This window comes from Aptenodytes patagonicus, chromosome 1 (genome assembly GCF_965638725.1).
Source record: "Aptenodytes patagonicus chromosome 1, bAptPat1.pri.cur, whole genome shotgun sequence".
In the NCBI taxonomy this organism is placed as follows: Eukaryota; Metazoa; Chordata; class Aves; order Sphenisciformes; family Spheniscidae; genus Aptenodytes; species Aptenodytes patagonicus.
The window spans coordinates 72,917,693-72,943,112 of record NC_134949.1 but is presented as its reverse complement, the minus strand read 5'-3'; the positions used below and the strand labels follow the sequence as shown (position 1 = coordinate 72,943,112).

Genomic DNA, 25,420 nt, shown 5'->3' with positions numbered 1-25,420 from the left:
TCAATACAGGAAAAAATTGAAATGTCTGGTAGAAAAAACAATGGATAACCCTGAGGGTTGAAATAAGAGAGTGAAATTAAATTTAGCAATATAAATTAGTAGTCCATCACCCTTGATTCCAAAGACTGCTGAAAAAGCTCCTTCAAAAGTCACTGAAAACATAGCACCTCCACTGGTTCATTTTCTTCCACCTTGGTGAGACACCTACCTTACAATTTACCTCAGCAGACAGCAGTAAGAACTTCTGGTGGAGGTTCACTATTTAGAAATTATGAACTATTTGGTAACAGTAATGGCCTCCCAAAATTATATAGTCATAAAAACCCCACAACACAACCAAAACAACAACAACAACGAAAATTCTTGATCACACTTACATCAGGGTAGACAGTTTTATAAAAAGATATATTGACAAGGCTCTAGGAAGTTTGCATCTGGGATGTTGTGTACCCCTACATTCCAGATGGAGGAATTCAAGCCGGAACAAGTTCAGAGAGACATTGCTGTGTTTGTGGGTGAGCTCTACAACCAGGAGCAGGAGCACAGCTTGCAGAGCACAGCAGGAAGATAAAGCTACAGCAGTTGTTGCAGCAGGGGTGCAAAGGGAGCCCAGAACCTGCACTGAAGGCTACACAGTGATGATGGTGACATGCCACATGGTGCAATCTTCATCATGGGGTGCAGAAACTGCCCCTGTGGACAGCAGAGACTTTGACCCACACAGTGCTCCAGAGGAAGGATGCTGCAGACCAGGCTTGTCTGGCTCTGGCTGCAGGGCTTGTCTGGTGTCTCTCCCTGGGGTTGGGGACAGCAGTGGCAGTGCTGGTGGGAGCTGTGCTCTGGCTGCAGCGCCAAGCTGCTGGTGAAGGAGCTGCAGGAGGAGGTGAGCAGCCAGAAGGAGCAACAGGAGATTGACAGGGACTCTACAGAGCTAAGGACCACCCAAGCCCTGTGCTGCAAAGGAGGGACAACTTAAGACTACCTACAGGAGCAGTGGATGGAGACTCCCACAGGAGGGAAGGCTGGAAACCTGTTGCTTCCAACAACACAAAAAGGCTCCTTTTCCATCTGCAGTTCTGTCATTACAGAGCAGGTACAGTGCCCTTGAAAAATTGCATGGAAAAAGAGAGAGAGTAGATAAATGAACAGCTAAGAAAACTAGGCCACAGGTGAGAAAAGGTGAGGCTGGGACATGACACTGAATGGGAGTGAAGATTTTAAAAGAGCAAAACCGCATTTGGGAACTGAGGATGGAGGAACAGAGAGGAATTAAGCAAGGAGAAGGCCAAGACTGGGAAAGGATGATTGGCCACAAGAACATGGGTATGGATCCACAAGTTCATGGCTTGAAGAAGAATGTGATTAAGTAATTACTAAAGGATGGAAAAAAGAAGCTTAACAGACAAAGCTGGAATCCGGACCCTCTCCTGCCGGAGACAGAAGTAACACAGGAGCCCTCTGCCTCTCTGCACCTTTGCTGGCAGCATTTCCTAGTGAATCCTAATGGCAAACATGCATCCTGCGTAGAATCATAGAATCATTAAGGTTGGAAAAGACCTCTAAGATCATCGAGTCCAACCGTCAACCCAACACCACCATGCCCACTAAACCATGTCCCTAAGCGCCTCATCTACACGTCTTTTCAATACTTCCAGGGATGGGGACTCAACCACTTCCCTGGGCAGCATCTTCCAATGTTTAACCACTCTTTCAGGAAAGACATTTTTCCTCACATCCAATCTAAACCTCCCCTGGCGCAACTTGAGGCCATTTCCTCTCGTCCTATTGCTAGTTACTTGGGAGAAGAGACCGACACCCACCTCGCTACAACCTCCTTTCAGGTAGTTGTAGAGCGCGATGAGGTCTCCCCTCAGCCTCCTCTTCTCCAGGCTAAACAGTCCCAGTTCCCTCAGCCGCTCCTCTTAAGACTTGTTCTCCAGACCCCTCAGCAGCTTCGTTGCCTTCTCTGGACACGCTCTAACACCTCAACGTCCTTCTTGTAGTGAGGGGCCCAAAACTGAACACAGGATTCGAGGTGCGGCCTCACCAGTGCCGAGTACAGGGGCACGATCACTTCCCTACTCCTGCTGGCCACACTATTTCTGATACAGGCCAGGAGGCCATTGGCCTTCTTGGCCACCTGAGCACACTGCCGGCTCACGTTCAGCCAGCTGTCAACCAGCACCCCCAGGTCCTTTTCCGACAGGCAGCTTTCCAGCCACTCTTCCCCAAGCCTGTAGTGCTGCATGGGGGTGTTGTGACCCAAGGGCAGGACCTGGCACTTGGCCTTGTTGAACCTCATACAGCTGGCCTCGGCCCATCGATCCAGCCTGTCCAGGTCCCTCTGCAGAGCCTTCCTACCCTCGAGCAGATCAACACTCCTGCTCAACTTGGTGTTGTCTGCAAACTTACTGAGGGTGCACTTGATCCCCTCATCCAGATCATTGATAAAGATGTTGAACAAGACCGGCCCCAAAACTGAGCCCTGGGGAACACCGCTCGTGACCGGCCGCCAACTGGACTGAACTCCATTCACCACAACTCTCTGGGCCCGGCCGTCCAGCCAGTTTTTTACCCAGCGAAGAGTCCACCTGTCTAAGCCGTGAGCCGCCAGCTTCTCTAGGAGAATGCTATGGGAGACGGTGTCAAAGGCCTTACTGAAGTCCAGGTAGACCACATCCACAGCCTTTCCCTCATCCACTAGGCTGGTCACCTGGTCATAGGAGATCAGGTTGGTCAAGCAGGACCTGCCTTTCATGAATCCGTGCTGGCTGGGCCTGATGCCCTGGTTGTTCCACACATGCCTTGTGAGCGCCCTCAAGATGAACCGCTCCATAATCTTCCCCGGCACCGAGGTCAGGCTGACAGGCCTGTAGTTCCCCGGATCCTCCTTCCGGCCCTTCTTGTAGATGGGCGTCACATTGGCAAGCCTCCAGTCGCCCGGGGCCTCCCCCGTTAACCAGGACTGCTGATAAATGATGGAGAGTGGCTTGGCGAGCTCCTCCACCAGCTCCCTCAGCACTCTCGGGTGGATCCCATCCGGCCCCATAGACTTGTGAGCGTCCAAGTGGCGTAGCAGGTCGTTGACTGCTTCCTCTTGGATTATGGGGGGTTTATCCTGCTCGCCGTCCCTGTCTTCCAGCTCAGGGGGCTGAATACCCTGAGGGTAACTGGTCTGACTATCAAAGAAATGCAAAGAAAGCATTAAGTACCTCAGCCTTTTCCGCATCCTCAGTGACAATGTTCCCCCCCGCATCCAATAAAGGATGGAGATTCCCCTTGGCTCTCTTTTTGTCATTAATATATTTGTAAAAACATTTTTTGTTGTCTTTAACGACAGTGGCCAGATTGCGTTTTAGCTGGGCTTTTGCCTTTCTCATTTCCTCTCTGCATGACGTAACGAGATCCCTGTACCCTTCTTGAGTTGCCTGCCCCTTCTTCTACAAGTGGTAAACTCTCCTTTTCCTGAGTCCCAGCAAGAGCTCCCCGTTCAGCCAGGCTGGTCGTCTTCCCCGCCCGTTCTTCTTACGGCATATGGGGACAGCCTGCTCCTGCGCCTTTAAGACTTCCTTCTTGAAGATCATCCAGCCTTCCTGGACCCCTTTGCCCTTCAGGACCATCTCCCAAGGGACTCCCCTCAACCAGCGTCATGAACATGCCAAAGTCCGCCCTCCGGAAGTCCATGGTTGCGGTTTTGCTGGCCCCCCTCCTTACTTCACCGAGAATTGAGAATTCTACCATTTCATGGTCGCTAAGCCCAAGACGGCCTCCGACCACCACATCTCCCACCAGTCCTTCTCTGTTTGTAAACAGCAGGTCAAGCGAGGCACCTCCCCTGGGAGGCTCACTTACCAGCTGTGTCAGGAAGTTGTCTTCCACACACTCCAGGAACCTCCTAGACTGTTTCCTCTCTGCCGTGTTGTATTTCCAGCAGACGTCCGGGAAGTTGAAGTCCTCCATGAGAACAAGGGCTAGTGATTGGGAGACTTCTGCCAGCAGCTTGTAGAATGCTTCATCCGCCTCTTCATCCTGGCTGGCTGGTCTATAACAGACTCCCAGCAGGATATCTGCCTTGCTGGCCTTCCCCCTCATCCTTACCCATAAACACTTGACCTTATCCTCATCACAATCGTTGAGCTCTAGACAATCGAAACACTCCCTAACATACAGGGCCACCCCACCGCCTCTCCTTCCTCGCCTGTCCCTTCTCCCTCCAGTTGTGAGAGTCACCCCACCATGTTTCTGTGATGGCGACTAAGTCATAGCTATCCCGCTGCATAATGGCTTCCAGCTCCTCCTGTTTGCCGCCCAGGCTCTGTGCATTGGTGTAGATGCACTTGAGCTGGGCTATCGATTTTGCCCCCAGCATTGGCATGCCACCCCCTAGGCTCATCTCTAGCGAGCCTGGTTTTATCCCCTTCCCCCTTCGAACCTAGTTTAAAGCCCTCTTGATGAGCCCCGCCAATTCATGAGCAAGAATCCTTTTCCCCCTGTGAGGCAGCTGAACTCCATCTGTTGCCAGCAGGCCTGGTGCCGTGTAAACCTCCCCATGATCAAAAAAGCCAAAATTCCGCTGATGGCACCAGCCCCTGAGCCACGTGTTGATCAGGTGTGTTTTCCTGTTCCTTTCAGTATTCTTCCCTGCCACATTGTAGGGATTGAGGAAAACACTACCTGTGCTCCCGATCCTTCAACCAGTCGCCCCAGTGCCCCGAAGTCCCTTTTGATCCCTTCTGGCTATGTAATAGAAACTAGTAATAGTCTACACAGAGGGAATTAACATACCATTGCTAACTAACTCACATTAGTTCTGGTAGCAGAGGTGTACGTAGTAGATATGTAGTTCCAACTCCTTTGGTGAATCACATGGATGAGAGATTTAGTTTTGTTATTTCTCTTTTCAGGTGTCCAGAAACTTTGACATAGGACTCCAGTCTCCACTCATTGCAAATATCTGAAAGTGTGCGGTGAATGAGACAAAGAATTGCCTATGGAGTGAACTGATGACAACAGGGATAAAGTAACAGAGTGCATCCCTGGACGACTGGAATCTATCTTCTCATTCACAGATTTCTCACATTATGCTAATCAAGTCACCTGAACCATCCTTCCCAAATATGAACATTAATTGTGTATTTCTCATTTCTGGAGCACCCAGACTGAAATCATGAAGTTTGGTCTGATGATTGGGCTTGGGTGAAGAAGTGAGTCTTGCTAGTTATTCTGAAAACACTAGGTCCTAAATATCATAAATAGAGCAGCCAGATCTATGGGATATTTTTTAGGTTGTATTTCAGTTTTCTTTCTAATACAAAGAAAATACAATCTCTTTTCACAGGGATGTTATGAAGACAGTTTCTTTAGTATTTTTGAATATCTGACTTGGTGATGACAAGGCCAGAGAAAATCAACGCTTCCTTTATTACACTGGACATATTTTGATTAGCACGCATTAAATAAAGCCTAGGGCCATACAACTGCATCCAAAAGCTAAGGATCAGAATGACAGTATGATTTCAGCTATGTGAGTATTTCATCTTGCATACCTATGACCTATCTCAATGCTAATCTCCATGTTTCAGCATCCTTTCCATTTCATTCTGTCTGCAGTCCTGGTTCTCATCTCCTACTACTCAGATGTATCATTTATTCATACTGGACCTCACCAATCCAATCTCTGCTCGTTGTCTTTCTTTTGCTGTGGTGCTCCACTTTTCCAACCGTTCTGACAGCCTGTCACCCCGCAGCCCTTCTTATCTTTTCCAAAACTGCCAGCCCCGTAGCAGTGAGTTACTTCTCCACAGGCTTTTTTTACCCTTCCCTCTCTCAACTTTCTTTCATTCTCATTTTCCCTTTCTTACCATCTCAAGGTTCAGTTGCCAGCCCCTTGCCTTGGCTCTCTTCCTGTCCTGACATGGCTGTTTCTCCCTGAAGGAATTCCTGTGACCACACTGATTTTTCTGCTACAAATCAATTCACTCTTCTCTCCCATTTCTTCCACTTCTAGCTAAAGAGCTCGAATACTTCCCTGACTTGATCAAATCCTCCCACACATTCGATTGTAGTCGCCCTTGACTCACTCATCTCTTCTCTTGCCTCCCCTATAATTCTCCCCTCCTCCGTCACAGAAGCGTTTGTGCCTGTTCTTATATGCCTGCTTTCTCTAGCACCTCTTCTTCCCATATCACAATTTAATCTCCTCCTGCTCGTTTGCATCCCACTATTTTCTGCTTTTCTCATGAGAAACCTCATTCTTTTCATCATGATGTCAGCATACTTCAGTTTTCCTATCATAAGTAAAAAGCAACAACAACCTTTTGTCTCTCCACCTATTTGTCCTCGCCTCTTTTGTATTCATCACTGAACTTCCAAAATGTGGTGCTCAGGATTAGTCTTAAGAGTTCCTGTCCTCAGATATACTCCCCCCGCCTCCCCATCTGTTTGGTTCTGCATATGTTTACTTCTATAGTTCTCCCTATTCACATACATAGGAACAAGTCAATCAAGTGTCTCTTCCCCTTTGCTTTATGATACTATGATCACTGGGAGTTAAAAGCAGAAGGTGAACCTAAACTGTCTTTTAATATTCACAGTGCAGAGGTATCCTGTAGGCTATTTCAGGATTCCTATAATGATTTAGAATGCTAACAAGGACTAGAGGAAAGGGAGAATTTATCATTTTCTTTTTCCTTCTCTATGTCAGGATTTTGAAAGAAGGAAAATGAGGAGAGATATAACATCAGAGAGTGTCTTACGGGAATCCCATAAGACATCATTATTAAAAACAGCAAAGCCACGAATGGAACTATGAACACCTAATGAAAGAAGGACGAAAAAAGATAAAGTACTTGCTTCAAAAAGACAGCTAAAGACAGAGTGTATGTCATAGGATCCAGCTTCCACAGTTAGAGTATATACATCTATTTTTAGAAAATAATTATATATGCATGCGTAAGTGCATGCGGAACATGGTGAAGGCAGGACATGGTATGTCTTATCTCTCAGGATCAGGATATGCCAGCCACACTAGACAGGGAGACAATAATCTGGCTCAACAGAAGAACAGATTCAGTATAATGTATTATTATTTTGAATCTCAGGTTTCATATCAGACCATACAGATTTATCTTATCTCTTTCAAACACATCTTACTCTACACTTCTGTACTTATCCCTCTGTGGTAGTTTTATGGTTCAATGAGCCATAAAGTGAGCCTACTGGAGCATTCTAGACCATAATCTAGATTCTCTTCTGGTGTAAAATGGCAAGTTTCCATTAGAGTCAATGGAGATACTTCATTTTCACTGAAAGAGTGGTTAAACATTGGAGCAGGCTGCCCAGGGAAGTGGTTGAGTCCCCATCCCTGGAAGTATTGAAAAGACGTGTAGATGAGGTGCTTAGGGACATGGTTTAGCGGGCATGGTGGTGTTGGGTTGACGGTTGGACTCGATGATCTTAGAGGTCTTTTCCAACCTTAATGATTCTATGATTCTATGATTTTGTACTAGGTGAGGAACTGGCCCTATTACTTTAAAATGAAATATTTTTTAATAGGTAGATTGCAGAAATGTGTTGACATTTTAAGTTGCTTAAAACATGAAACAGGTAGGACATAGATTCTGCCAGTATAAAGTCCTCATTAGCTAGCCAGAGTAGGCACCTTCCCTTCAGAAATCATTTTTTATAGTCTGCTGGGTTCTCTTCTGATATTAGAATCAAAGGAAGAGGATGCTCAGAGGTTTTCATACTGTAAAAAAGTCGCTTAACTAATCGTGTACTGTTTGTTTGAGGGCATCCTCCTTGTAAAGATACAAAAATACTGTCGAAAATTCTGACTGCCAAGAAATCAAGTTACACAATTATTGGAAAATATACCCAACACTTCCATGCATCTCTATCTTTGGAAGTAGTAAAGACCAAATAAGAAGTGAATAATAAGTCTCTCAGTTGCTTTTGGCCAGCTGAATCGTAAGACACATGACAAAAACTCTCTACAGGAGCAAAAGCTTTTGTTTCCCCCAAGGCATAAATGTTTTCTTTTTCATCAGGTCTTTAAATCAAGTGCTTCTAATCCATGTTGCATCAGTGTGAGTGAATACACAAAGTGTAAGGACACAAACAAGAATAAAGAACTTTAAGCACTGTTAATATGAGACAATTTAAATACCTCTCTGTCATGCCCAGAGCTACTGGGCCAGGTAGGTCCTACGCCGAAACTTCTGGAAGTGTCGGTTAAACAAGCTTCCTCATTTCCACTTTCATCTCTCACTTCTTGCCCAAATGGATAGTTGCCGAAGAAAATGGGACATCGAGCGTCTACATTGTCAAAGCCTACCTGAAAACTCAGATTTGTGTCGCCTCTTTCCACATTTGAATCAAACACATTTGTGACTGGAGTTATACTATTCCCTCCATAGATTTCTCTCTCTTGACCGTAGGGGTAGGGATCCACCAGAGAGAAGTTTCTGTAATCAGATAGTAAAAAAGATCTGAAGCCAACCGTTGGTGACACTGTGCCTTGTTGCCAGTGAGAGATAGGATTTCCAGGGTGAAGTTCACCATGAGCAACTAGAGGCTGACGACAAAACTGCTGGTCAGGCACATTCAGACCAAAGACGTCTGATGGGAAAAAAATTTCTTCATGGTGATGTGGATGTGATGAACCATAAAAAAAAAATTCATTGTTGACTTCATCAACTATTCGATCAAATCCTAGACAGACCTCTCCAGCAGAACCAGAATGGTACATTGGGTAAGATGCTTGGTCTCCAGCCTGTCCTTCATAAAATTCATTGTGTGAGAAAGGCACCATCCCGAAGTATGCCATGGCTGATTCTTCTCTTCGGTCTTATTAATCCTCAGGGAAGTCTTACAATAGTTCCAAGGTCAAGAGTAATATTTGGAACTGGAGCTACATATCCACTGAAACCAAGAACAGAATAAAAGTTAACCCCAAAAATAGCTACTATAATGAAAGCAGTACACTTCTTTGGTCTTTTTTTTGCTTTAGAGCTTTCTCCACAGGGTAGAAATATTTTCTTAATCTGGAGCTTGATCCTTATTTCCAGACATATTTATTATTATTAAATTATTATTATTATCCTGGACTCCTAAACAATAGCAACAGGATGCCTGAAACAACTGATCTAAATACTAAAGTACTAATTCTGACAAATATTAAAGAAAATCTCCGTACTATTTCCATTATTTTACACTTGTATAGCACACAATGCAGAAATCTAAAACAAGCAGGTAGGAAAGTATTAATGGTTGCTTTAACAGCCGTTTCATTCATATGTTCCTCTTTTTTTGTGCCTCAAATTTCTTCACATTCTACCACTTTTTATCCTAGTGTAATCAGGTCAAGAAAAGTTAAGTCAAAGAACATAGAAGACATGGATCTCCAATTAATATTCAAAACACTACACCCCAAAAGCCTGGATATGGACTATGTAAAGGAAAACAAATATAAAATAAATTTCAGCCTTTTTGGGTTCTTTGTTTTTCAAAACAGATATATGTCTTCAGAGCCTGAGGTTGCATCTTTTTTAGCAAATTAACAGGCAAGGGCATGAGCTTCTGCAGCAGCTCACCATCATTCATGCTCTTACTAGCAAACTTCTGGATATGATTTTGGCATGTGCCAAGCAGTCCTGTGGTTCAGATGGGCAGCATGTACTAGAGACTGCTGTCAGTAAGCATGAGGGTATATTTTTTAGGAAGAGAGCTTAGCTCTAAAACCAAAATCTGTTCTGGGCCACTTGCCCTCAAGGCCTTGTCCTGTTTCATTTACTGATACAGATGTAGCCTAAAAACACAAATGACATGGAATAGCAATACCACATAAAGTACACAGTTGTGCTGGGTACTTTATCACGTAAAAGAAATAGAAACATCTGATTTAATAATCCAATAAAAAAAAATGTATTCCCTAGCAGGAAAAAAAGCTACCGAGATGAAAAGTGTGCTCAGAAATTGCTAAAGCTTAGCTCCACAAATAGCTTTTCCAATATGTCCCCAAGATCTATACTGTATTAGCTTAGATAATAGCGCCTTGCAATGAAAATCTATATTACAACAGAAGGTATTCATCACAACTTTATTTATTTTTGTTTTATTTGAAGTCAAACTCTAGGTGACATAGGCTCCCGTCACCCACAGTGAGGAATGAGAAGAGAAATGAAAGTTAAATAGGCTGAAATGAAATCTCAAGTTAGAGGCTGAACTACTCCTTCAAGCACCCAACTTAGTGATTCCATGTGTTGCGTGCTTTGGTTTGCTTTAACTATGCTGAGGAAAAAAAAAAAAAAAGCATTTATGAAGTTACACTAAGCCAGATAACCAAAACAATGCATACCACTTTGAATGGTGATCTAAGCATGAACTTCAAGTCTCTGCACCTTTCTCTGAGTGAATCCTGAAGTTCACTATGTTTTTAGATTAAGATGACTTAACTGGGGGTACTGGTGGATGAAAAGCTGGATGTGAGCCAGCAATGTGCGCTCGCAGCCCAGAAGGCCAATTGTATCCTGGGCTGCATCCAAAGAAGTGTGGCCAGCAGGTCGAGGGAGGTGATTCTGCCCCTCTACTCTGCTCTGGTGAGACCCCACCTGGAGTACTGCGTCCAGCTCTGGAGCCCGCAGCATAAGAAAGACACGGACCTGTTGGAGCGGGTCCAGAAGAGGGCCACAAAAATGCTCAGGGGGATGGAACACCTCTCCCGTGAAGAAAGGCTGAGAGAGTTGGGGTTGTTCAGCCTGGAGAAGAGAAGGCTTTGGGGAGACCTTACTGCAGCCTCTCAGTACTTAAAGGGGGCTTATAAAAAAGATGGTGGCAATCTACTAGGGTAGATTTAGACTAAATGTAAGGAAGACATTTTTTATGCTGAGGGTGGTGAAGCACTGGCACAGGTTGCTGAGAGAGGTGGTGGATGCCCCATCCCTGGAAACCTTCAAGGTCACGTTGGACGGGGCTCTGAGCAACCTGATCTAGTTGAAGATGTCCCTGCCCAAGGCAGGGGGGTTGGATTAGATGACCTTTAGAGGTCTTCCAACCCAAACTATTCTATGATTCTATGATACCCTTTTTTGCAGAAAACTAAATAAGCACAGCAATAATTTTTTTTTAATTAAATTGTCCTCATTTACAACTTCCTCTGTTTATCATTTCTACAGCAGGTGAATAAAAGAAACAAAACAAGAAAGAAAAGGATATATCTGTTAAATCAGGAAAGATAACTCCTCCCCCTTTCTTGAAAATTGGAATGTTTCAGGAAAAAGAAAAGATAAAAGAATGTCGTCTCCCCTCCAGACCCACCTTCCTTAATAAAGTTTGGCTACCTGGAAGACTATTATAAAGGCACAGAAAATACAATACCTTTTACACCCTTTCAACTGTTTCTAAAATATTTTCTTTACATTTCAAACAAATTCTGTTTATAATGATACGTAAATGTCTAAAAGCTAACACAGTGCTTTTAACACCACTAAGGCTTTTATGGGTAACATCCCACATTTCTCAGACAAATATTCACACACACACACAGCTCGCCCACCCCCATCTATCTGTATATGAATGCTTATCTCCTGCACTCTCCATACTGTTCAGGAGAAGCATTGCTTTCCCCGTGGTCTTTAAAAGCAGGCAGTTTAGCTATAGTGCCAAAGGCAGGTCTGTGCATTCTGCTGCCCTGTTCTCCTCAGTGGGCTGGGAAGTCCACATGAGTAACGAGAAGTCTGCACGATGTAGCGGGCTCCCTCTCCCAGCCCGGACCACAGCAGAGGGAGAGCCTGGCAGGGAGCAGAAACTCTGGACACAGAGTACAGCACTGGAACACTGTGTCTCTTTTACATAGACTTGCATTTAAAACTAGCCATTTAGACTGGAAACTCTGCAGGTCATACTGTAAATCTCAGTGGTTTAAGTCTTACATGCTAGTTTGGTTAGTAGGACTAGGCTCTGTATTTGGGCCAACTCCTGATCCTTTCCAAAACAGCAAAGTTCAGGAAAGGATTTGGCTCTTCACCAGCTGCTATTACTCCATTTGAATAGTGCAATGTGCATTGATAACACTGAATTTTCAAAAATCACAAATAAGGCAAAATTTATAATGCATTAAAAAAAAGGTTAAGTTTTTAGGTTTATTTTCTTTGCCTTGTGGTTTCTGAATTCACATTCTGGAGGGTTTGGCTTTTTTTCTCCTACAGCTATGAAGCCCTCCTTTTCCACGACAGCCGTGTTTTCACATAATCACGTGGTTCTGGGATCAGGGGTTTGAAAGGAGAATCCCAGCAAATACTGTAAAATATTCACAACAAATCAAGAGATTTGACAGCATCACACAATGCTCACAACATTGTAGTTGCCGCCCAAGCACATGAAAATACTTTCCTTACTTCAGCATGCACATACGTTCTAGTATAAAAGCTTGGTACAGGTACACTGTGGGCTTAATTTTCCCTTTTTACTGCAACCCAGGAGGAGACGATTGGGCCACTTGCTAAGCGGCAAGAATATTTGTTGCAACCTCTTACCTGAAACACATAGTTTGTTAGAAGAATATACAGCCTCCTATGTCTTCCTGTTCACAGACACATTCAGATGACCTATGCGCTTTCAGTATCAAGGGGGTGTAACTTCAGAAGCTTTCCTTCCTGTTTAACCGGTTTACCGCAGTAATGATTCTTTCCCACATCTTCCTTCAGGGAAATTTCAAGCAGCAGTAACAATAAAAAGCTAACAACTTATCTGTTCCCTTTCTCAATTTGGGAACCCAACTTTTTTTTTTTTTTTTTTTTAAACATGATGGTAGATGATCTCACACTTTTAGTACAAGTATCAAACATGCTTAAAATAACAAGACAACTCCAAGGGAAAGACTTGCCTCTTAGAAAGACTTCTGCACAAGAACAGGATTCAGAAATTTTACTCTACTCCATCTTCATGCAACTTCCATCTATCTGCGCTGGTGGTGCATGCTCTGAAAGGAGCTCCTAGCTCTGCTCACAGGAGAAGGGGACGGTACAAATCTTGCATGGCAGAGAGGCCCTCTGGCTTTGGCTCCTCAGTATGCAGAGCTGGGACAGTCTAATGGGGGAAGAACTCCCTTATGCTGGGATATTTCCCAAAGACCAACGAAGCCTTGCCCCTCTGCAAAGGGCCTGCTGAAGAGCTGGAGTAAATACAGCACTGGTCATGAACATCTTCCTAGACCTCAGGGAGCCCAGGACCCTCCATAAAAGCGAGCAGCAGAGGCTGCTCCAGGCACGACACAGAGGGAGTTCCCTCAGGGACCATCTGCATCCACGCTTCATACCATTCCTTAAAAAGGTATAAATTGTTCCACTGAAGTGGCTATTCAGAATTCACACGAAATCCCAACCCCAGCCTACTCCAAGGTTGTTACAGGCTGGAAAATATGCTCAAAAATAGCGAGGGAGTCAGTATCAACAAAATAATATTTGTTATAAAAAAACCCATGCAGTAAGACTGAACAGATTAGGATAAAGCATTTAAAGTTAATAATTAATCTCAGATATCTTATACCTGATAAACTGAATGAAGTAATAATTTGATAAAGCATTACAGGGAAAACTCTGCCCTTCAAAATATAGCAAAAAGCTGTCAGTGATGTCATTGTGATTTAAAAGCAGTTAGCCAAGGACAAAACTTATTTCAGTTGGTGAAAGGTGATGCATTTTTTCTCATATATTCTCCAACCCTTAAAATGTCAACTTGCTCCACGAACTATTTGGTGGCATTTGTGCTGTACTGTAGTCATTACCAGTGATTACTGTGAAGTGATCCTGAGAGAGAGGAACACACCAATTTTAGGAGCTGCCATTTCAGAGTTTATGGCAGTGTGATGTTGCTTCATCTCACAGTGATTGGACACAGTAAAAGGAGGAGGATCAGGAAAACAGAGGAGAGATGCACGGGAAGAGCTCGTCTTCCCAAGCAAACACAGGCAGCTATATGCGTAATATGAACTAGGCTGGGACACGTCCCCCTCTCTTCCCACAGTGATTTCCAGGAGAAGATTATGAAGGTTTTTCTTGGGAAACTCTGAACATTTTCAGGATTTTATTAGGCTTTTAAGGCGGCCACTATTTTTCTGTTTTCTGTTTCCCATCAAAGTAGCAGGCAGGAAACTGCTGAGTCACTTTCTACCCTAATTTCTCCTAGAACTCCCAAGAATTGTCTCCTCCTCTTTTGCTGGCATGCGGGACAAAATCTCTAGAGACAAAGAAAACTGGATACTCCCTGGGATGCCTCCTTTCCTTCTGTTAGATACTCTCGTGGCTCCACCAACCGGCAGGAGCCTACATCTCACTCAGATTAAAGAAGAATCATGTATTTGATTTAGTCATGTGTGAGCGTGCTTGTACCAGCTAGGTCTGATAAAAAGCTGTGGGTGAAGAGCTGGCAAAATAGTCGCTCTGACACACCCCAAGATGAAATACAGCATCTTCAGCAGGCTTTTGCTCTCAGTGTTGATTCACACACAAGTTTGGATCTTTCCCAAATCTCACCCCTGCATTTGAAGCCTTGAGGCTTCGAGTAATAACAGGCTTGCAAAGGGAACGCAGCAAAGTGTTTCAGCAATCCGTGGTGCCAGAAAACTGGCTAAACAGAAAGCCAGTGAGGAAACTGCTCCATTTCATAACAGATCCAGCCATCTGTGTTACTATTCTCCAGTGCCACCTACTGTAATTTCCCCAGAACTGTGAGGCAAGGAACAGAGATCATTGTGTCAAGCACAGTGGCAATTAAGCTTTACATCTGGCTGCAGGGAATGTCATCGTATCTATCATCATCACTGACAAATATGGCCCCTGTCAGAAGGTTGCCCTTTATGGGAAAGTTTCATGATTGTTGAGATCCTGCTTGAAGATGGTGTGATACTACTTCTCTTAGATCAGTGCTTCAAAGTGCTGCTGCACCAAAGCAATGACAAGGTATCAGCAAAACTACATAGGTACAACAGGGTTTTTCCATGTGCTGGTGAAAACAGTGATCAATGTCAAGATTTTGTTGTGTTTAAGCAGCAGATGAACAAGAATTCTAGTAACAGATGTTAAGATTTGGGTTTTTTTATTACAGGCCCTTACTTTCTCACTTAACAAGCTCCATCAAGCAGGGATTGTGCCTTCTTACCTATGTAGTAAAATGCAGCAGAGTAGATGCTGCTGGACAAAATAAAAGTTGCAACAAACACAATACAGTGGTTGAATCATTGTTAAATGATTCATCAGTAAAGGAGACATTTGCCGTAAAGGGTAAAAAGGACTTTTCAATTCTGAAAACACTCCTCACCCTCTATTTACTCACACAGAACAAGTCAGGGAAAGGACAGAGAGAGAAGAAGAAAGGGAGGGAAGCAAAGTTCCACTCTTCCAAGAAAAATAAATAGAAAACATTTTGTTTTACACAGAAAACATTTTCACGGGCTCTGCTGACACCTACACATAATATACAAAGTTACTAAGTTACCAACACCCTCCTGAGGCTTGAAATAAGCCGTTGTGAAAGATCAACCTCCACAGTCTGCACGCACAGACTGCAAAGCTAGCCATGACTGAATGTACACTATGGATTTTAATCTCTCCTTTTATTTGAACATCTTTTGTACTTTGATCCTCTGAAAGGAACAGCACACTTTACCACAGTAGTTTCTGGTAGAAACAATTACTCCAGCTTTAAAAAAAAAATCAAATTTCTGAGAAAATTAAGTGCTGAAACTGAGAACAGTCTTATTGCAACCATCTTAAAACATAGAGTTAATATAGGACAAGCAGGCAGATTTTTATGTGTATATATACACGTACACACACACTCATATATGTATGCTTTTATATAAATATATGCATGTAAACATACGTATATAAATATGTGTGTATATTTATATGTATATATAGATCTCTATAAAAGCCTAATATATGTGTATACATACATATAAATGCCTAATAAAATACATATAAATGCCTAATAAACACTACGTGACCGAAGAAAAGAGTTTAAGTGCTTCAGAAAAGAAGTCAAGCCACAAGTTTCAGCTGAGAGAGTCAAATATCCCAAAGCTGAGGAGTGCTTAAAGCCAAAGCTTTTGTTCATACAGCTTTATAAATTTCACTTTGTGCTGTCTTCTTCCATTTCTCTTACCTTCTGTGATTTTTTCCCACTGTTTTCTTATGCTATTCTTTGTCTCCCCAGTCCAGTGTGCCTGCTCAATGGCTTTCTGTGAAAATCAGCTTTGTCATTCCAGTGTATTCAATAGGGTTTGTTGGCCTTCCAGAAATTGTTCCTATCAATAGACTGTACAAATATAAAAACACAGTCTTGTGATACTAGCACACTGTTAAGACAAGCTCCCTAGCCACTACAGCAGGCTTTTTCCTATGGAAAATTTACTGAGCTCACTCATCACCATTCCCAAGACCCTCTCCCATTGCAGCTCGTGGTGCATGGGGCTCTACAGGCTTGCTAGAGCAGAAGGAGAGCAGAGAACACCCCAAAGCACAGAGCTCAGCCACTCTGGGAGACCGGAGCCTGGGTAACAGAGCCAGGGTGACTTTGCTATTGTAGCCTGGCCATGCTGCCTCAGGGAGCTGTTAATATTATGACTGCCTTGAAGAGGACCTAACTTAAGTATGGCTTTAAATTCAGCTCCTAAGTGACCATGTAAGAGGGAAGGGGAAATGGTAATAAAGACCCACTTGCACTCCTTGTTGGGTTTTGGTGTGAGTGGACCCTTGGTTCACGTGACTTGTCAGCTCAGTGGCTTGTTCAGTATTCAGATGAAGCAGTAGGACTGAGTCCTTTTCTCTTATTGATGCCACGGGTACCTTCAGTGAAACCAGTGAAATTATAAAGTTTTATACTAGGTTTATACTATAAAACAGTATATACAATACTATAAGCTAGTATATACTGTAAACCTAGTACAACATCTGAATCAGCTCTACCATCTTTATCAAAGAAAACAAATTAATAACTGTTTAAGCATAAAAATACAGGCATCTAAAGCCAAAACAACAGCTTGCTTACACAGTATCAACCTTGTCTCAATTTGCCTTTCCACGAGGATGCTTGCTTACATTTGCAATAGTGCACATACTGCAGTACCACATCATCTTAAATAATGCGATATTTCTGAATTTTCCCTGAACTTCTTGCACATGGGTAGCTTCTTACATCTTTCTTCTGACTTTAATTTTACTGTTATAATTGCTCACAGTGCGACTGAAACACTTGCTTTTAAAAAAAGCAGAACCCATATGGCTTTTACAAAAAAATATTTTGTGGGTGTATATATAATTTTTAAACCAACTGAACAGCATTCTTTATATGCAATTCAGGATATAAAGCATCTGCTTAGATAGCTAATTTGGCTGCATACTTAGGTTGCCTACGCATGCCAGCAAAGCATTCATTACTGTTTTCATTAAAACTTTACCTGCAGCATGAAAGCCAACAATAATTTACTTGAGTTTTCACATAAATAATGCAAAGGGACTGCTTACCTGCAATAAAACATATTTCTGCAAACTGCTACGTGAAATTAAGCTCACAGCAGCCGTCCACCACAATTGGACCGGCCCTTGAATGAATGGCTGGCAAAGAGATACTTGCAGCGCTGAGAATCCAGCTTCATCTATCACCCCAAAGTACCTTCCCCGTCAGTGGCACAGATTATTCTTACAACAGCAACTGCTCTCTGCTGTGTCAGGTCCTGTGCTAGCCTGCTCATGGTTTTGCTAACGATGTTTTTGTATTTATGAACCAGGGGAGCAACAGGGAAGACCCCGTTCACTGGACCTGTAGAATTGAACAGGTGACGTGCGTCCACTGGGTCTGGGCAAGATACTCACACCACAGCACTTCTACAGCAATAAACGTACACCCTACTCAATGACACCAAAGGTACTCATCCCACTGCAATAGCCATGACTTCAATTTGTGTTCTGCCTTGCCCTATTCTGGGCAGCCCCACTGGCCTCCCCACCTTGCTCTGTCTTCCTCTCAAGTGCAGGAATAAATCAATGCCAAGAAGGGAGTCAGCAGCATGGAGCTTCACATCAGCAGTGAGCTGCTATGCTTGTACAACTGGGGGGGAACTATGAGGCCCAGGCAGGGAGGGCAAGAGAAAATTATGCTGAAGTACGGATACCTGAGGGGAAGATAAAGGAGAAGGTTTAGCATCCATGCACAATGGCCCCTACAGGTGGCTGGTATCTTCCAGGGACAGGTTCCCAGCTCACAATGAGATCAGATCATCTGGCAAGCACTGGGTTAGGAAAGGAAGAGAGAAAAGCAAGAAAGAGCTCTAGTCATCCCCACCCATTCAACAGCCCATGAAAACCCCTCATTAAAAAGTTCAACAGTCTCTACACAGACAGTAATTTTCTACTACTTTTGTGGGGGGTTGGCAGGTAACTACTATAAGAGAAACAAGTAGTACCATCCATCACCATGGCCTACAAGATGGCCAAAACCACCATACACTGATGACATGAATGCAAATCGGGAGAGGCACACTTTTCACCACAGTTGCCAGGGAAAGTGAAAAAACAGGAAGCTTTGGGGTTAGGTACACTCCCTACATTCAGCAGTGATGTCTTGTCATCCCTGCCCCACCAGCCTATGCCTAGCTCACTTCACTCTCCTTTGAGGTTCATGCAAAATAAGAAACCTCAGTTTAGAAGTTTTAGGCTGAGGGCGGTGACCCTGTTACGAAGAGACACATCACAAGCAGCACAACCATCTCCTTTCCCAAGGAAGTGCTGAACTTACCAGATCCATCTGATCCCAAGCATGGGAACACCAGACTGCTCCTTCCAGTTCTGGCAGCGCCAGTGTGAGAGCTGTCCTGATGCAAAGCTCTGAGCCTGGACACCTGACTGCAAACCTGCAGGGTTCAGGTCAAACATGAGCCTGGGGTATGCCTAAAAGCAAATGAATACAGAACTCACTGTCATTTTGGTTTTCATTAAGGGATAGTTGGGTTTTTTTGGAGGAGGGAATAGGAGTTTCAGAATGTAAAACAGAGCAATTTGATGCCATATGCCAAGAGCCTTAAAAAAAAAAAGGAAAACCGAGGAAGTTTAAATACATCTGACATTCATATGCTGAGGTGTCATCTCAGAAGGCTGTACTGCAGGCCTCCAGGACACGGTCTAAAAATAAGATATCATGTTGTACCACAGTAACATGCCCTTCCTTTGAGGCCTAGTGTCACAGCATGGCCATGAGAAAAACACTATACTGGAATCTGAGAATATAAGCATGGTTTATCTTGATATTAAAATAATTCTCATCCAGAACTCCTTGAACATCCGCACTTACTTCTGACTGCCTCAATTAACTGTGCCATGCCTCCATTATAGCAGCAAGTCTAGGAAAAATCCAGACATCCTAGACTGAGGCTGGAGCCCACTCATAATACATTGTTCATGTCTGCTGCAGACTAGGAACAGCTATCTCATTCTTCGCTTGGTTGATCTACTTTTATATCCTTGATTCAAATGGAGTTATGCAAACTTCATGTTTGCTATCAGGCTGTGAAGAAGCCTATTGTAACTACGATATGGTTCTCTTAGATGTAAATGCACATACAAAATAGAAAGAGCTTTGATATTGAGATTTTTTTCCCCTGAGGTTCAAGTATTTTATCATTTTAATAATATTCCATTTTCCTGTTGCACTCACTTTTAAAACATCTTTTGTATTAGCTCCGAGTATTATAATTCCTTCAAAATTCCTCTGGAGGGCACTATTACCATAACTATACAATTAGCTACAGATGGCTGTAATAGAGATAAAGACCAAATAGCCTTGTTGGCAGGAGGCAGAGTGTCTTTTAACCAAGACAGCTTCTTTACTGCTGCCTGTGTTTTTACTCTGCTTTAGAGGATATGGGAAATCTTAGCTACAAAGAGAGAATTTAGAAGTTATTATTGTAGAGGTTTTGTCTTGCCAAAAGCTGGTGTGGGTTTTGTTTTTTTTTTTCCAGTCATCATCTTTGTTCGCAAGTACTAGAATTCAGTATATCCTTCAAAAGCTTTGCAAAAGTTATATTCCCAAGGCACGGCGTGATCTGTGACACTTGGGGTTGGGAAGGGATGGAGGAACTGATTATCCTGCAGACTCCTCTTGTTCTCTGTGGCCACTCCTGTATCCTTGAGGCCGGACCCACTACTGTGAGACTTGTACTCCACTCTCCTCCCATTCACCAGAGTCCCCCTGTTCCACAGTGCAGAGCAAGGTCATCTATTCCTCCAGGATTTAGAAAAGCCTGTTCAACATAAAGAGAGGGAAGGATAATATTTTGGAGCTAGGAACGAGATTGTGACATACTAGGGTTTCTTAGTAGCTACGTGTTTTTCAGAACTGAGAAAGAAATCAGAAGTGAGCCTTACAGTTGATAGGAAGGCTTTTCTGAAAACAGGATAAAGTCATGAAAGCTTGGAAAGGTCAACTTTAAAGCGAACGTGTATGTCTAATCCAGTTGCCCTCTTGTGATCATGCAGCATATTGCATGATCATTTTATGTGCTCTGAAATTTTGTAGGGTGAACCACTGATGAACCGCAATCCTCAAAGTTCAGGTTTTGAGGGTTTGGGGTTTTTCCCCCTGCATCTTCTGGGAAACATCATAATTATTAAAAAAAAAAATATTTTCTTTACTTTGATTTTACTACTTGCTCTTGGTTTTTTCCTTTTATGACTTGCATATGTAGTTGTTTAATCTATTCTCCAATTAGACTAGAAATTGTTCGAGTAGGTGCAATACTTGTGTGAGAGTTTTTATAGCAAGGTTATAATAGTGATGAGGGTCTTGGGATACTATATCATATAGAAGAAAATTATACTGATATAACGTGTTTTTAATTAGGCCATCAAGCAAAGAAAATAAGAGGGAAGGGTATATTTCAGTTATGGCAGGGATGATATATAAGAAACTAGTATTACCAAGAAAGAATCAGCACATACAGCTAGAATAAAAATTATTAGAATAAAAATAAATAGAGGTTTTAAATTAACTTCTTGTGAACTTAAGTTTGGATCTGCATTGATATTTTCACTAGTAAAAATTATCTTTGTTCTTTTTCATTGATCTCTTACCCAGTTCAACCTGAATTCTCTGTTATTATCACCTAATTCAAAGACAGTCCCCACACCTGTGTTTTATTTCAGGATCTTTCCTGCTTCCTGACATCTGCATCACCACACCGGACTCTCAGCTTCTCCTCCTAATCACTAGCCTTCAATAGCAATTGAAGCATTTTGTTTTAGATTAAAAGATTTTTAAAAACATAAAAACGAATGACATGAACTTTTCAAATAGATGTAAGAGGGAGAAAAAAAAAAAAGATAGGTCAGATTTTGGGTATACCAACCTTGACATTGTCCTTTTAAAGTACTCCCCAGGCAGCTTTAACTTTTGCAACCAGCACTCAAACAGCCGCTCACCCTAGGGCCCAGTCAGCTTGGCAGGATGACAGAGGTCAGCATTTCACACGAATGAACAATTTCTCCAATATATAAGGCAAGCATTCAGCTCCCTCTCTCTCTTTTCACCTGTCCTTTAAAGTTTAAACCGAGACTATCATAGGTACTGTGCACAATGCAATGAAAATCCCTCTTTCTATTAACCCTTTGAACCCTTATGATGAGAAGTGATAGTCTTACAATTTTAAACTGAGACACAGAAGCCACAGAAGGGCTCCTCTTTATCCCCCCCATACCAGCTTCTTTTTCTTACGTACTTTCCCTCGCAAACAAACCCCCATTACCTCTCTAACTCAATCACTGTGTAGAAGAAAATCTTGCTGTTCTTCCAGCACATTCAAAGTGTATGCACATGGTGGAGCCAAGTGGGAGCAGTACTTTGACCAGATTCACTTTTTGGATTAATACATTTCTTTCTGCTTTGAACGTGACTGGGTAAGAATAACATGTTTTTCACTTACATGCAAAGTATTTTTGTGGGGCAGAGGGAATTTCTGTACAGTGATGTGGTTCAGGAAACCACCAGGCAGAATTTGCAGTGAGGCCAAATAGAACTGACTACAGTAAAACAAAGTCTTTTTAGTGAGTCCTAATCAAGGCACTAGGCAATACACACAAATTCTAGTAAACTCAAAGGGGTTAGGGTTAAGCGATCACAAATCTACAAGCTATAATCAAAGACTTAACTCTTTAGTCCTAAAAACCGAAAATCACCTTTCCTGTTATTAGTTGAATGGTCTGAACAGGCATGGAAACTCACGTTATCTACCCAAATTTTCTGGACAATTCTCAGAATGCACCCGTGTGACTTTGGTTCAAGCTCACTGTCAAAGGAAGTTTGGAAGGAGAAAGCAAATGGAAGCCTGGATAAGGAACCTTGCATTGGCTTTGCTGTGCTGTTACATAGCCAGCCGACTTCTGTGCTCCCAAAATTCAAAACTCAGATCAGATTTCTCTGGGGTAGGCTGGGGTTCTGCTTTAATCCAATGTGCAATTTTTATGAAAAAAAGACATTCAGAAACAGTCTCTGGGCAGCTATTAAACATAAAATAACTGTTTAGCAAGATTTGATTAAAATGGACTAGATAAATTAGATTAAGAAGGCTACAAAAACAGTAGAAGTGAAGTGTAGAATTTACTAACTGCTTTACAGGGTTTAGGTTGGCCATAAGATAATTTTGTGGGCCCTGGAGCCACACGCTGATGTGAACCATCCCAAATTTCTGCCCATAAGAGGAGCAACCCAGGAGGCTATTAACACAGTAGAAACAATTGTGACCACGAAACAAACCCATGCCTCCTGAGCTCCAAATTGTTGTAAGGACCGTTATAGTCACTGCGTTTGTACCCCCAAAAAACCTTTAAGCTGAGGAAATCACGGAAGGGCCATGAGACCTGAATTTATGACAAGAAGAGTTAAGAAATTCTGAGTTTCTGACTATGCAAATTGTCCCTACCTCACTGTCATTTAGAAGATCAGGTAACTAAAACATCAAGATGTGCAGGATTAACCACAAAGCCTGCACTTTCTTTGCACAAAGTACCACTTTGCCTTTTCCAGTCAGAAGACTGAGTAGACTACAGCCAAGCACTGGATACACATTTATTTAGACATATATACCAAATGAAGAAACATGGAATTGCAGATGGTGCCCCTTTTAGATAATGAGAAGCTTAAGCCATCCTGATGCTGATAAGCCTACAGAGGTAGCTGACAGTGAAGAAAATGGTCTTGCATTGCATTTTTTTTGATTCAAGCATTTTTTTTTCTTTTTATTGCTCTTTACCTCATCTGAAACTATAAGCTCCAATGAACTGCTGAAGTTCAGTTACTATCTTTCTCAGTCCCACATTGTTGAACCCTTTTGTTGCACCACTGAAATATGTGGACAAGGCGAGAGACATCTTCTTGCAGCCAGACACAGCTTGTTGAAAGAGAACTGTAATACTCAAAACAAGGATCCTTTATAGAAATATGCTTTGTTTTGTTTTTTCTCTCTTTTTGAGTGATATGTTTTAGAAAGTTTGCAGAAAGAATAGTGGGGTTTCAGGGCCCCCTTGTTCCTCCATTTGCCAGAAGGCAAAAAGCTTATGATCCATCCACATCTCTGAGGGCTGAATTTCAGCTCGAATTCCCTGGAGCCTGGCCTGAAGTAGATGTTGCTTCAGTGAATTCAATTTTCCAGGGTATTAAGAACTGAGAAAGTAAAATAGATGACAGGCACTAAGGATGGAATTCTAGCTCCACTGGAGGTTAATGGGGCTTTCTGCCACCGACTTCAGGTAGGCCAGGATTTCACCCCAGCTTCAGGGAGCAGAGCAGAAAAATGTTATACAAGATTTAAACCTTTATCGTGTAAGGCTGAGTTTTGTAGTAAAATGTGAATAATGATGCTAACTTTGCTTGTAAAACTCTTCAAAAGGTATGGAAGGAAAGCACTATGTAAGAGTGTGGTATTAGGGATATTCCTCTGCAATACTGAAAGAAATCAAGGCTATTTCTAAAAATGGCTATCTTAAGGATATTAAGTCTTGTAAGGGTTAGGAAAAAATAAGCCTTCTGAACAAGCTACAGATTTTCATATTCCTTTCAAGGTGGAAGGCACTTGAGCAACGCAAGATAATCCTAATCCTTGACAGTCCCAGTTTGTCCCATTCTAAACACACACTGTTTTCCTCAACAGAGGCATAGCACCACAGCAGAATCAAAACAGTTTTATTCAACGTAATGAGGAAGCCTCATCACTATGACCTCCCACAGTCAAACAGACAAAAAGCCACTGGGGCTGGAAACTAGAGATCTCAGCACTCTCTTTGCTTTGCCATGGTCAGGGCTCCTGTGAGATTTGGAGTACATCGATTTCCATCTCTGATCTTCCTGTTGACTCACCTCCCTCTCTTCTTATAGCTGGGGAAGATTTTTAAATAAACATTTGGCTCTAAAAAAATCTCTGACAACTTATTTCTAGATCTATCTTAGATACTAGATCTAGTATCTAGATACTAGTATCTAAGGGGTTACTTTTTACTGTGTTTCTTGTCTCTGTTTCAGGGATGTGTTTTCCATCAGAGAGCCATATATAATGGTGGTCTCGAACTTCACTGTAGATTTTAGGGTGCTAATGTAACAAGCAAAGAAAATATCTAAAACTGATGTAGCTTGAGGTCAATCACAAATTTATTGGAAGCACATTTGGTCACTTATTAAGGAATTATCAACTGCTCAAATGCATTTTAACAACTAGAAAAACACTTTTGATGTACAAGAGGTTTTTGATGCTCTGTCTTATCCTCAGAGAGGAAAATGAGGAGAAATGTAGAAGAAATCTGCCTTTAATTCCAACTCACATATAATTTCATTGGTCTGAATATTTTACCTTGATCTCAGTGGTATGAAAACACATAAAGATGCAGGCCATCTTAATACCACCAGATGTAAAGAAGAAAGGAAATTAAGAAAGAAAAATGGCAATAAAGAAAGCAGGCAAAGTTGTGTGGCAATGGATCAAAAAAATCAGGAGCAAAGGAAAGAACAGCAAATAAGGAAGGGAGCAAAAGAGATAAAGTCATCAGAGAGGGCAGTAGAGGATGGCAAAAGAAATAAGCAGAGGAATGAAGGCATTATCTAAAGCAGAAGTGCAGTGGAGGCAAAAAAATATTTAAACGGAGCAGAGAGATGTCAGAGAAATAGAAAACACAGTTGTAGAGAGAAAAAAACTGACAAATTACAAAAATGGGATAGAAAAGAGAATAAGGAAAGCAAAGGAGCTGAAGCAGAGAAAAAGAATAGAAAGAGACACCACTTCACCTCTGGGAATACGTTTAATTCCAGTCAGGAGGTGGCTTGGGGCCTACATTTAGTTGACCAAATTCCCAGGGAATTAAGAAAAAAAAAAATCTAACACGTCCCC

General features: G+C 42.4%; 1 protein-coding gene across 2 annotated transcripts in view; it reads right to left on the bottom strand.

Moving 5' to 3' along the window:
• Nucleotides 1-8,827, bottom strand: part of PIK3C2G (phosphatidylinositol-4-phosphate 3-kinase catalytic subunit type 2 gamma) — a 223,811-nt gene extending 214,984 nt beyond the window's left edge. For both annotated transcript variants that reach the window (XM_076328760.1, XM_076328759.1), the window contains exon 1: nucleotides 8,168-8,827. In XM_076328760.1, the coding sequence (XP_076184875.1) occupies nucleotides 8,168-8,827 (660 nt within the window). The remainder of the gene's footprint in view (nucleotides 1-8,167) is intronic.
• Between the last annotated feature and the right edge of the window lie 16,593 nt (nucleotides 8,828-25,420).